Source organism: Stomoxys calcitrans, chromosome 3 (assembly GCF_963082655.1).
Source record: "Stomoxys calcitrans chromosome 3, idStoCalc2.1, whole genome shotgun sequence".
Taxonomy (NCBI): Eukaryota; Metazoa; Arthropoda; class Insecta; order Diptera; family Muscidae; genus Stomoxys; species Stomoxys calcitrans.
In genome coordinates, this window is record NC_081554.1 from 95,800,000 (window position 1) to 95,813,374 (window position 13,375).

General features: G+C 36.1%; 1 protein-coding gene across 3 annotated transcripts in view; it reads right to left on the minus strand.

Moving 5' to 3' along the window:
- Positions 1 to 1,220: 1,220 nt before the first annotated feature.
- Positions 1,221 to 13,375, minus strand: part of LOC106085012 (protein bicaudal D) — a 112,077-nt gene continuing 99,922 nt past the window's right edge. For all 3 annotated transcript variants that reach the window (XM_013249010.2, XM_013249009.2, XM_013249012.2), the window contains one exon: positions 1,221 to 10,512. In XM_013249010.2, the coding sequence (XP_013104464.1) occupies positions 10,395 to 10,512 (118 nt within the window). In that variant the 3' untranslated portion in view covers positions 1,221 to 10,394. The remainder of the gene's footprint in view (positions 10,513 to 13,375) is intronic.

Below are 13,375 nucleotides of genomic sequence, written 5' to 3' on the forward strand. Positions count from 1 at the left end.
GGACATGGCTAGTTCGACTTAAAATGTCACGACGATCAAGAATATATATACTTTATGGGGTCTTAGACGCATATGTCGAGATGTTACAAACAGAATTACGAAATTAGTCTACCCCCATCCTATGGTGGAGGGTATAAAAATTTCATCATACTGAAGCTGGTTCATCAAAACTATCACTATAAAACTAAGATATTCGCAAAGACAAGCACATGTTGAAGCTTTGAAGGATTAAGATCAGCCTGAAAATAGTGTGTTGGCAAGCCATAAAAAATTCAGCTCTGACTTTAACTACATGTCACCGCCGATGGGCCAATTCCTGCACACATTAGCGACGAAAATTTTCAAAAAAAAATTAAAGTATCTTTACCAATTTCACAGCAATTTTCGATTTTGAATAATTGTATGAGGGACCCCCCCTCCCCCCAAAAAAAATAAATAAAATCCTGGCTACGTCCCTGCTTGGAGGTATGTATTAAGTTCTGCTGCCTGTTCTATAATTATGTGCAAGGATTTGGTTGGAACAACAACATTTACATTAAGTTACTGAACATGGTCTTGGTGTAAATCCGTCTAAGATGGAAGTTGTTCCAAAGTTATGTAGCCAAATCTAGACTTGAAGAGGTCTACCGCTTTGCTGTCGCTAGCTATAACAGACGTCTCAGTCATTGTCCGTTATGAAAGGTTACTATCTGATCGGAAAACATGCTGACAGACTGAAGTTAGCAAGTTACGACCTCTGCAGAAGCTATAAGGAGGAAGAACAGACTCTATAACATTTGGCATGTGTGCGTGTGTGTCCCGCACTGGCAGTCTGAAGGAGTTCCACTTTAGGTTCTCATTTCTTAGAGAACCTGTCTGATTTAGCGGATGTGAACATTCGCAAGTTATTGGGCTTTTTATAGCGATCTGGATGGTTCAACGGTAGAAACTAGAAGACATCTTCTTTCTTCAGTTCCTGTGGTATCACAATGAACGAAAACGTCTAAGTGAGCCTAATGGCTGACTGCCATCTTTTGTAGGTCCGAATTCAGCGAATTTTTTAATTAAATGTACCCAGCACCATCTTTCGGTACTGTATATAAAAGTGAATATGGGTTTTGAGCTTTGATTGAGTTTGCATACAGGAATTAGTTACAGATATTGACATTTTTTAGTAATGTTTCCACCCTAATGTAGAAAGAACACCTACGACTTGCAAATTCAAAAGACACTTAGGGAAGGTGATTTTCTCATTGACTTTTATTCATGATTCCATTAGACAATAATATTCATATATCTGTTTTATGTTGGTATATTAATTCTAACCAATTGTTTTTTATCATCATAATTGTGTTTGCTTTCTTCCCTTCAATAAAAATGGTTTAATTTAACATGTTTTTTTTTTATATTCACAAATATTTTTTTTTTTAATTTACAAATGTTTCTTGGGATGTTTAAGAAATTTGTCGTATTGAAAAATTCTGATTGGGACTTTTTTTAATTCTAATTTTCTGTTTTACTTTTGTAGGTTTCAAAAATTGGTAAATTTTATTGTTGCATCAATAATGTTGAAATTTGTATAAGTGTAATTGTTGTTGTTGACTGTTTGTTTTGTTTTCTTTTTTCAACTATTTTGAGAGATTTTGGTGTAAAATGTTCTCGGTTAGTTTTAGTTTAGAATTCTAATAAGGTATCAGTTATCAATATGTTGTTGTCATATTTTATTTAATATTGTTTCTATGTATATTTTATTTATTTCATGTAAAAGTTTATAGACAAAACAACAGAAACGTAGGAAAAGGATATTTAGGTGTTGGTGCGTCAAATGCTCCTCTTGAGACATGAAGTTTGGAATTTATTTTTGCCCACCATGATATTGACTGAAATAAAACTTTAGATTTGTTTTTATTCAGTTTTTTTTTTCGTAGCAATAATGAACTTTTAGGATAATATCTCTAACACCAATCCTCTCCTTGCCTAAGGCCTTTTCAGATCGCTCTCCAAAGGGGTAACACTAATGCAGTTTCAAAGGCTAGACGCTTCTGGTATAGACAATACTTTGGGAAAGTTTCACAAATTTAGAATATATGCATTGTGGGTTGATTATAAAATGTCCATGTATATTTTTGTATATCATAAAACATTTGCTTTCGTATTTTTTCATTTGTGTTCTTATCACAATTATAAATTTGCTTTTTTATTTGTAACAGAAAATTTGTATTTAAATGTTGTTTATTATATTAGTTAGTTTGTTTGTATGTAAGTTTGTTTTTTACAAAAAGGGACGGTAAATAAGTGTGAATAGATGATGAAAAATTCTTGTGTTAAAATGGTCTATTTACAAAAAATTTACTCTGACGATAAACAGATATCTAAAACAAATTTTAAAAATAAAATAGGGAGGTAAAACGTTTTTTAATTTGTTTTGCTTTTTATTCAATACTTTTTTGTTTTTATTTGGACAATTCGATGATTTTTTTGGTATGGAATGAGTGTGCTGTAAGTCGTTTTTTTTTTCTTAAATAAATTCTTTTTTTAATGGCTCGGTAATTGAAATGTTTTTTATTTACGTGCGTTTTTTGTTCTTCTATTTTTAAAGATGGTTTTTTTTGAAGTTCCAACTGAAATAAGTGCAAGGGTGTTGTTTCTAAGCTACATAATGAGATTAAGCATAATCAACTAATTTTATTTATTTCATAAAGTCAGCTCTTCAAAGTACTGCCATGTTGTTTGATGGAAGATTAAATTGAAACACACGGTAGCTTTGTGATGAGTGACCCATAGGTTGCTTGCTATAAGTGAATAGTTAAGTACATATTAATTTTATTGCATAGTTTTAGGCGGTATAGAAAAATAGTTTGCTATCCGTATTAATTTGGGCTTTTCCGTTATTTTGTTTGCTAATTATTATTGTATGTATTTGCTAGTAAATTGAAATGTACTGTAGCTAGGATTAAAACTCCTGTTATAAGTTAATTCCGAAAGTATTACCACCACCACCACCACTGACATCACCTACATTACCCAAAAACTGTTAAGTTTTTTACTTTTCAAGCCTATATGGAATTAGAATATAATCTTTGCAAAAAAAATTTACTGGTGTTATAAAATATACCCTTCTATCTGTCTACCCAAAAGTTTTTCCAATGACCAAAAACCAGTAAGGTAAGGCAAAAGTCAGGCGGGGCCGATTATATAATACCCTACATCACCTAGTCTACGTACTACTTTTAATGTATAGAATTTAACTCCAAATTTAGTCAGACTTTAATTTTGCATATCTATTGAATTATCAAATGGAACCTTGTAAGATTTTCTTACGATAAAACAAAAATTGTGGATTTCTGCAGCCTTAAAAGGCCATATCGGATAAAAAAAATACAATATCTAAATCTGTGCCGATTTTGATGAAATTTTGCACACATACTGGGACGTCACATAGAACATCTCGCGACCACTATTGTAGAGATCTGACCAAAATGGTGGCTTTATTGTCTTAAAACTCAATGTCGTATGCAATATATGTATGGCAGCTATATCTCAATCAGGACCGATTTTATGAAATTCTAAGCACGTATTGGGACTTGGGAAAAAAGATCGGACCAAATTGGGACTAAAATTGAGGCTTCTACAGCCTTAAAAGTCCATATCGGATGAAAGATATATTGGGTTGCCCAAAAAGTAATTGCGGATTTTTTTAAAGAAAGTACATGCATTTTTAATAAAACTTAGAATGAACTTTAATCAAATATACTTTTTTTAAACTTTTTTTCGAAAGCAAGCTAAAAGTAACAGCTGATAACTGACAGAAGAAAGAATGCAATTACAGAGTCACAAGCTGTGAAAAAATTTGTCAACGCCTACTATATGAAAAATCCGCAATTACTTTTTGGGCAACCCAATATATGGGACTTATAACTAAATCTGGGCCGATTTTGACGAAATTTAGCACTCATATTAAGACGTCAAATAAACCACCTTATGTTAAATTTTGTAAAGATCGGACCAAAATTGTGGATTCTACAGCCTTAAAAGTCCATAGCGGATGAAAGATATATATGGCAGCTATATCTAAATCTGCACCGATTTTAACGAAATTTTGATTCAACAGGAAACAAAGTTCAAAATTTCGACAAATCCTTATTTACACACTCCCGACTTCCGCCCTTATTCCCAGACTTAAAATAATTGTTCCAGGAGTTTAACATATTCAGCGAACTTTTCGCAAACAATCAATTAAAAAATTAATAAAAATTGCAATCATTTTTCTAATTAAATCAACCAAGAATTAATTGGGAATTTCAAAATTTCTAATCATTTTTTAATTGAATATGCAATTTTTTTAAATCGAACTTTTTTTCAATCACCTTTCTTAAAAACTGTGATTGACATTATGTTTTTCGTGATTGACGCAGTTTCAATTAAAAAGTTAATTGGATTAATTAATTTCCTGACTGAAACCGATATTTATTTTTTTCTGTGTACATAGAAAATATACAAATCTGGATGTTGATTCCAAAAACAAAAGCTCGTTTCACACAAAAGCACCCATATTTGGTGGTGGGTGAATTGTTGTCATTGTAACAAACGCTATGAGGATGGTAGTAGTTTGAGAAAATAATGCTCAGCAAACACACTTATCTCAAATGGCTTATTTCGTAGATTCCACATACGCGAAATGCGTATGATCTTTGTCAAATACTACAGGATATCTGACACGATGTGGATGAAGAAGCTGCAGCAAAGAAGTCGTTTGAAGGCAAACACGGTTGTACACGAAAACCGGGAAAACCACAAGCCCGATGGAAAGATCAAGTTGTGGGAGACACCTCGAAACTTGGTGTCAGATATTTTAGAATGAGCGCAGAAGATCAAGGCGCTTGGAACGCTATTGTACGTTCGGCTAGTGGAACAAATATTCTGTCATAGCCAATTAAAGTAAGTAAGTATCTGACACGATGTGCTACCAAATTCACACTGATATATCTGACAAACTTGAAATGACAGCTACATGGTATTTGATTTATTGACAGCTCATAATATTCTTTTCAAGACACCAAAGACATTTATTTCTGAGTTTACTCAAAAAGAAGTCATTGCGTTATATTTCAGTCCATTCGGATTAGAATTGCGCCTTGTTCGGGTTCATGAAGCAAAATCGGGAGATTGGTTTTCAGATCACATTGGACACGAATGTTAAATGTTGTTGTCATGGGAGAAGCCGTTGTACATTTCAGCCATATCGGATGAGAATTGAGCCTTCTAGAGGCTCAAGAAGTCAAGACCCAAGATCGGTTTTTATGGCAGCTATATAAGGTTTTAGACCGATTTGAACCATACATAGCACAATTATTGGAAGTGATACCAAAACAGTACATGCAAAATTACAGCCAAATCGGATAAGAAGTGCGCCATCTAAAAGCTGAAGAAGTCAAGACCCAAGATCGGTTTATATGGCAGCTATATGAGGTTATGAACGGATTTGAACCATACTTAGCAAAGTTATTGGAAATGATACCAAAACACCACGTGCAGTTAAATCGGACGAGAATTGTGCCCTCTATAAACTCAAGAAATCAAGAGCCAATATCGGTTTATATGGCAGCTTATCATAATATGGACCGATTTGGCCCATTCACCCAATCCCAACCGACCTACACTATTAAAAAGTATTTATGCAAAATTTCAACCGCCTAGCTTTACTCCTTCGAAAGTAAGCGTGCTTTCGACAGACAGACTTTATGGGGTCTTAGACGCATATTTCGAGGTTTTACAAACAGAATGACGAAATTAGTATGCCCCCATCCTATGATGAAGGGTATAAAAACTGCAGCAACTGTTCGGCGAGTTAAGGATCGAATTGCAAGAAATTCATGCCATAGTGGCAATCAAATGGCTAAACATCTGAAAATACCCCGTGAAAGGATGCAACTTATAATGAAAGTTTATACAATTTAGGCGATTTATTGGCGCCTTCAAATAACCTATGGCCAACATCAGCGTCTATTCCCATGTTAGGGGTGGCTGGAGGCGAGCGTCGGATCTTGAGCAAGCGCCTCGCCATAACTAGGGATACATGTGCAATCCCACAAAACCCATGGGGGATTTTGGGGCGCTGGGTTAGCAACTCGTCCCGTAAAACTATGTCCGGAAATTCTACCAAAGAATTAAACATCAAACCGATGACTTTGGTGCAGGCACATCCTCCTGCAGAGACAAAGAAGGAAATCTGATAACTGACACAGATAACATGTTGAGGATATGGAAAGAACAGTTTACCCAACTGCTAGTGTCCGACGTTGGCGGCGAAGAGAATACCGCAGAACCAATCCCTGATGATGGTATATAATGTTTACCTAGTCAAAATGAGGTCCAAGTAGCAGTGACGGGTTACCCGCTGAACTATTTAAGACGAAAGGCGACACGCTGATAAGGCGTATGCATCCGCTTATCTGTGCAATCTGGCTAGAAAAACGCATATCCGATGATTGGAACCTCATCATACTATGTCCCGTACACAAGAAAGGAGACAAGACGCAATGTGCCAACTACAGAGGAATAAGTCTCCTCCCCATCGCATACAAGATACTCTCGAGTGTACTGTGTGAAAGATTAAAACCTAAAGTCAATGAGATAATTGGGCCCTATCAATGCGGCTTTAGACCTGGTAAATCCACCCTGGACCAGATATTCACACTGCGCCAAATCCTGGAAAAGACCCGAGAAGGACAAATCAACACCTACCATCTCTTTGCTGACTACAAAGCCGCCATCGATACTCCTTTACGTTCAAAGGTACTTTAAGCCATGTCTGAGTTTGGTATCCCTGCAAAATTAATAAGACTCTGCAGGATGACACTTGCTGATACGCGTTCCACAGTAAGAATAAGAAAAAATCTCTCCGAACCATATACTACCAAACGAGGTTTCAGACAAGGAGACAGCCTATCGTGTGATCACTTTTTGATATCCTGTTGGAAAAGATTATAAGAGATGCAGATGTGAATAGATATGACACACTAATCACAAGAGAACACATGCTACTCGCCTATGGCGACGACATCGATATCATAGGTCGGTCACCGAAAGTAGTAACTGCAGCCACTGAAAGAATCGAAAGAGGGTCAGTGAAAATGGGTCTGGAAGTAAATGAAGATAAGACGAAAGGGATGATTTCAACTCCCAAAACGTTTTGTACAACCGAGCAGATAAAGAAAATGGAGAAAGTTGGGAACCCCAACTTTGAGATAGTCAGTAAGTTTATCTACCTCGGCACCGCCGTAACCGAAGCGAATGACACTACTTTGAACTAAGTAAGCGGTTTAGAAATAAGGCGACCTCTCGACAGACGAAGATTACACTATACAAGACACTGATACTAGCCGTGCTGTTATATGGTTCTGAAGCATGGGTGCTTGTGAAAGCAGATGAGGCAGAGTATTTGAGAGAAAGATTCTTCGTAAAATATATGGACCAGCTTGCGTTGATGGAGAATATAGGCGACGTATGAACCACGAGCTGTATGACGACGATAGCATAGTTACACGCATCAAAATACAACGGTTGCCTTGGCTAGGTCTTGTTGTCAGAATGGATGAAGAAGATCCAGCAAAGAATTTTTTTTGAAGGCAAACACGGTGATACTCGCAAACCGGGAAGACCAAAAGCCCGATGGAAAGATCGTGTGGTGGGAGACACCTCGATACTTGGTGTCAGAGATTTTAGAATGAGCATAGAAGATCGAGGCGCTTGGAACGCTTTGCCCATGAACATTCCATTAAGGAACTGGGGCAAACTTCTCACAAATCAATGAGTGCTGTCCGATTCAAATTTAAGCTCATTGATAAGGGACCTCCTTTTTATGGCCGAAGTTTTTTATAGGAGAAGTTTTTACATGGCAAAGTACCTCACAAGTGTTGCCAGCATTAGGAGGGGATAACCACCGCTGAAAAATTTTCTGATCTTCCTGCCAGGATTCGAACCCAGACGTTCAGCGTCTTAGGCGGACATGCTAACCACTGTGCTACGTTCGGCTAGTGGAACAAATATTCTGCCATAGCTATTTGAAGTAAAAGTAAAGTTAACAATTTAGGCACATTATTTCTTGGGGCGAAAGAAGCCCGTAATCGCCAACATTTTCTGTAATTTGTAGACTACCCATAACGCTGAAATAACAAAACAATATATGTGTGGTTTTGTATAAATATTAAATAATGGATTGTTTATTTTTTTTATAAATAAATTTGTTGTTGTTTTTTTGTGAGTTTATTTTTATTTTGCTAACATGCCTATAACTAGGAATTCACTTACAATTTTCGTTTTGTTTTTTCATAAATTAGAAAATAACACTAAATTAAAAGCACATTAGAATATTGAGTTGAACAAAGGAGAAAACAAAAACAAATGATAAATAAAAAAAATCAATGAATCAATATTCTCAGGCGGAAAGGGACATAAACTTAAAGATAATTCATAGGGGGGGGGGGACACATAAATTGCTTGGCTAACTACAAATGAATCATGTCTTTTTCGGTAAGTATCCAGGGAAGCAAAACTAGCTGTGGGCCGATGTTGGTGCCGGTGCTGGTGGTGGTGGTTTTGGGTTTGCACAACATTTTACTAGTTTTCAATTGTTGCAATTATTGATTTGTGTGTGTGTGGGGGGGTTTTGCAGGTTTTCAAATTACCAATAAATCATATTGCATTGCTGTATTCACTAGTTCCCATAATTGTTTAATGATTGAGGGTCGATCTAATTTTAGTATACCCAACTATGTATGTTTCATTGAAAATGTTTAAAGGCAAGGGAGTAAAACGCATGCCTCTCCTTCTAGGAATTTATCTATAATATTTATTATTTTTCTGTTTATTTTAAAACAATAACTACAGGTTTTCTTATGCTGCCACTACCGTGAATTATTACCAATTTTCATAATTTTTTCAACATAAATTTCATTTTTTATTTTTTTTTTTTTTTTTTTTTTGTCTAAACTTGTCTATCAAAAAACACCAAAAATTGTTATGTATTTACTCTTTGTCTTATAAAATTATATATAATTTTATTTGTTAATAATTTGTTTGCCATAGACTTTCTTCTTCTATTTAATTTTTCATAGTAATTTTGCGTACAGCGTTTGCATGTTCCTTCAATACCAAAGAATGTTAATTCAAAACAAAAATCTACCCAACGCATAAAATACGGCATAAAGAATGTCAAAAACAAAAATTTAACAATAGTGTATGATGTTCTTTTCAAGAAGCATTCAAATAGTTTAACTAAAAGGCTCACTGTTTTGAGAGAGGCGGTATAGTTGGGGGTTTGATTGCCTTCATTACTATAGCTTCTCATTTCAACAATGGCAACTGTTGTAAATGGCATAACAACAGCAGAATTGTTTAACAAAAAAAAAAAAAAAACAAAAAACCAAAAAGAAACAAAGAATGACAATAGTGACTTGTTGTTGTTTGATAAGGGATTTTGTAGAAAAATCTTTCTTAAAGAAATCTTTGTGTGTGGGTGTAGGGATGTATTTGATTTGGTTAATTTTAAGATATTTTGTTTTCTGGTTCTTAAAAATGGTTTTTTTTTGTTTTCTTTCAATTGTATTAAATGGACGTGTGTAAGTAACAAACCGTATTCTCATTTTCTTTTTCTAAATTTGAAAATAAAAAATTAAATTACATTAAATGATTTAAATAATATTAATGATACTCTGTTGTTATCGATAACAATCAATTTTAGAAGGTTGTTGTTGTTACTAGTTTTGTATTTGCATATAGGTAATACATTATAAATTACACATAATAAAAAGTTGTAATAAATTTATAAAATAGTTTCATTGTAGCTTTTTCGAAATATGTGTGTGTGTGTGTGTGTGTATCAATGTGTGAACATGTGTTGAGTGTGTGTTTACGGGTCGTTTGTTCCCATAAGAAGAGAAAATAATACAAAACAAAGAAAAAACTAAAATAAATTAAACTTTTTTAAGTTTTACATGTTAATGGATTAACATGCTTGCTTTTTTTCTTTCTCTGCACTAAATTTCCTCTGCCCAACTCACTAGGGGGAGTTGTGCGCGAATGGGGAAATTTGTGTTAAGCCGGTTTTTTCATGTTTTTTGTGTTTTTTTTTTTTTAATTTCTTTTAAATTAAATTTCAATAATACCCTTCAACCAAAAATGTCTATAAGATAGTTTAATGTCTCTTAACAAGAAATGAATATACCCAAAAGGATAGTAATGTAATTGTAATTGCATAGGAAATTGATTTAATAGTTAATCTTTTTTTGTGGTTTTTGTGTTTAGTTGATGTTGTGGTTGTTGTTGTTGTTGTTGGTGTGTTATGTTAAATAAATTTATAATTTAAGTAAAGTATAAACTAAAGCCAACAGTTTACGCTGCACGCTGATTTTATGTTAGAAGTTATTGGGATTATTATTCGCCGGATTTCTTGTCGAAGGCCGGGAGGAAAATGATGACTTGCCACCGGTGCCTCTTTGTGGCGGCATAGGACGACGTGCATGACGCATTTCTCTGCAAGTATTTAAGAAATAAAATGGAAAATTAATACAAATTTTCAAACTCTAAATTTGAAGCACTTAAAAAATGGCTCAAAGTGATAAAAACTCATAACAAGTTTGTGGTCGTACGTAATGTCTTTATTAATCGAAATTAGTTTAGCATACATTATGGTTGACGAAACTGCTTGGTGATCGTTGATTTCACATATTTTTTAATAATAAAGCGCAAACAGACATTTATTAATAATCTCCCAAAGTGCAGTGAGTATGAATATCACTAGAATGAAAGGTTTTCTATTGATCACGGAAAAGACATGGCCAGACATACAGGCGGAATGACGGACGTTTCGGTTGACTGGTTAGGGTCCCTCTTCAGCGCCACCGTGTTAACTGAGCTTCCCGTTGGCCGACTCACAAGTCCCCAGCCTGCTGTACATACATCTCTTCATGTGTCAATTCTTCAATCTAGTGATCTTCAAGCTATTTTTATACCCTCCACCATAGGATGGGGGTATACTAACTTCGTCATTCTGTTTGTGACTACTCGAAATATTCGTCGGAGACCCCATAAAGTATATATATTCTTCATCGTCGTGACATTTTATGTCGATCTAGCCATATCCGTTCGTCTGTCCGTCCGTCCATCCGTCTGTCTGTCGAAAGTACGCTAACTTCCGAAGGAGTAAAGCTAGCCGCTTGAAATTTTTCACAAATACTTCTTATTTTGTTTTGATATAGCTGCCATATAAACCGATCTTAGGTCTTGAGTTCTTGAGTCTCTAGAGTGCGCAATTCTTATCCGATTGAGATGAAAGTTTGCACGACGTGTTTTGTTATGATATCCAACAACTGTGCCAAGTATGGTTCAAATCGGTCCATAACCTGATATAGCTGCCATATGAACCGATCTTGGGTCTTGACTTCTTGAGCCTCTAGAGTGCGCAATTCTTATCCGATTGGAATGAAATTTTGCAAAACGTGTTTTGTTATGATATCCAACAACTGTGCCAAGTAAGGTTCAAATCGGTCCATAACCTGATATAGCTGCCATATAAACCGATCTTGGGTCTTGACTTCTTGAGCCTCTAGAGTGCGCAATTCTTATCCGATTGGAATGAAATTTTGCAAAACGTGTTTTGTTATGATATCCAACAACTGTGCCAAGTATGGTTCAAATCGGTCCATAACCTGATATAGCTGCCATATAAACCGATCTTGGGTCTTGACTTCTTGAGCCTCTAGAGTGCGCAATTCTTATCCGATTGGAATGAAATTTTGCAAAACGTGTTTTGTTATGATATCCAATAACTGTGCCAAGTATGGCACAGGTTATCAGGTTATCGGTTGATAACCTGATATAGCTGTCATATAAACCGAAAAAGTTGTAAATACCGAAAACGTCGGCTTTTCACGTGAACAAAAAAAAATTAAAAAGTCGTTTTTAGGCTTGTGGCCTAAAAATAGCAATAAGGCACAATTAATCCGGATGACAGGATTGTGTTGGAGCAGAAAATTTGCCGTAAAAATGTTTAAGTAAATTAAAATATTTTGTTTAAGGTTTTCACAACTAGCAGTAAACATCCGAAACCTCGAATATGCTTGTTATTGTTATTGATTTGTTGTTGTTGCTATAGCGCCTTAAAAATTTTAAATATGATAAAAACGATTTTATTTTTAATCTATTTCTTGGGTTAGGGTACACATATTAATCCGCCCCATGCCACTATGGACATACACCTAAGCCAGTAATCGGCTTGTTGTGCGCTCTAAAAACTATAAAGTAACCACGAATAGGAATTCCGCACTACTTACAAAATCCTTAATTGTTTTCAATACCACTGCCCTAAGTTGGTTCATGTCTGGTATTGTGTCCCCACCTAAGTGCACGTATCTGTTAGATGCGAAAGCCGGGCAATGACAAAGTAAATGCTCTAACGTCTCATCATCTTCCCCACATGACCTACACATGCTAACACTTGCCGCACCGATTTTACATAAGTGAGCTCGTAGTCCTATGTGTCCCGTTATGATACCAATAGCTATACTGACCTCCTTCTTACTTCCTTTCAACAATAGCCTCGTCACGATCATGCGCATTCGTCGCCCACTCCCTTAACTCGGACTGCGTCGACCCAAAAGGCTTCGGATTAACCAAGTTTATTGACGTCAGTCCTCAGACCTCGTCTGCCCTTTCATTTCCCCTTACTCCGTTATGGCCCGGCAACCAAAAGATGCGGATTTTTCCATCCTCAGAGAAGGCGTTAATCTCCTTCTTACACTGCAAGATTGTGCGTGACCTTACCGTCCTGGTTGTTATTGCCTTTATGGCAATTTTACTGTCGGTAAAAATGTTCACACTCGACGTCCTCACGTTAGCACTACACCACTTCACGCATGCCGTGATCGCCCGGATCTCCGCCTGCTGGATCGTATTATGGTCAGGCAGTCTAAAACAGATCTCAGTCCCTGAATTTTCAATGTATACCCCCAGGCCCACTCTGTCCATAATCTTCCAGATGGTAATATTGTACTAGGGTCCCGTCAATCCAAGACTGTGCCGATGGCAGCAGTGCTACGCACTCGACTTCAAGGTTCATCTCAGGTATCCGATCGGAAACCTCTTCCCTTTCCTTCCAGGTTTCCTATCGTTGCCTCGATTATACCGCGATGGTATGAGCTGCTCCCATCCTCAATCCATTTTCCCATCGCCTTAAGTCTCATAGCCGCAGTGGCTGACTCACACTTAATCTGTATGTCAATGGGTCGGATATCTGGAATAGTCTCCAGTACCCTAGTGGGCGTGGTCCTCATCACTCCGCCTATGCCAAGACAACATATCTATGAACCTGTTATATGGTCCTTATGTTGCACTTTTC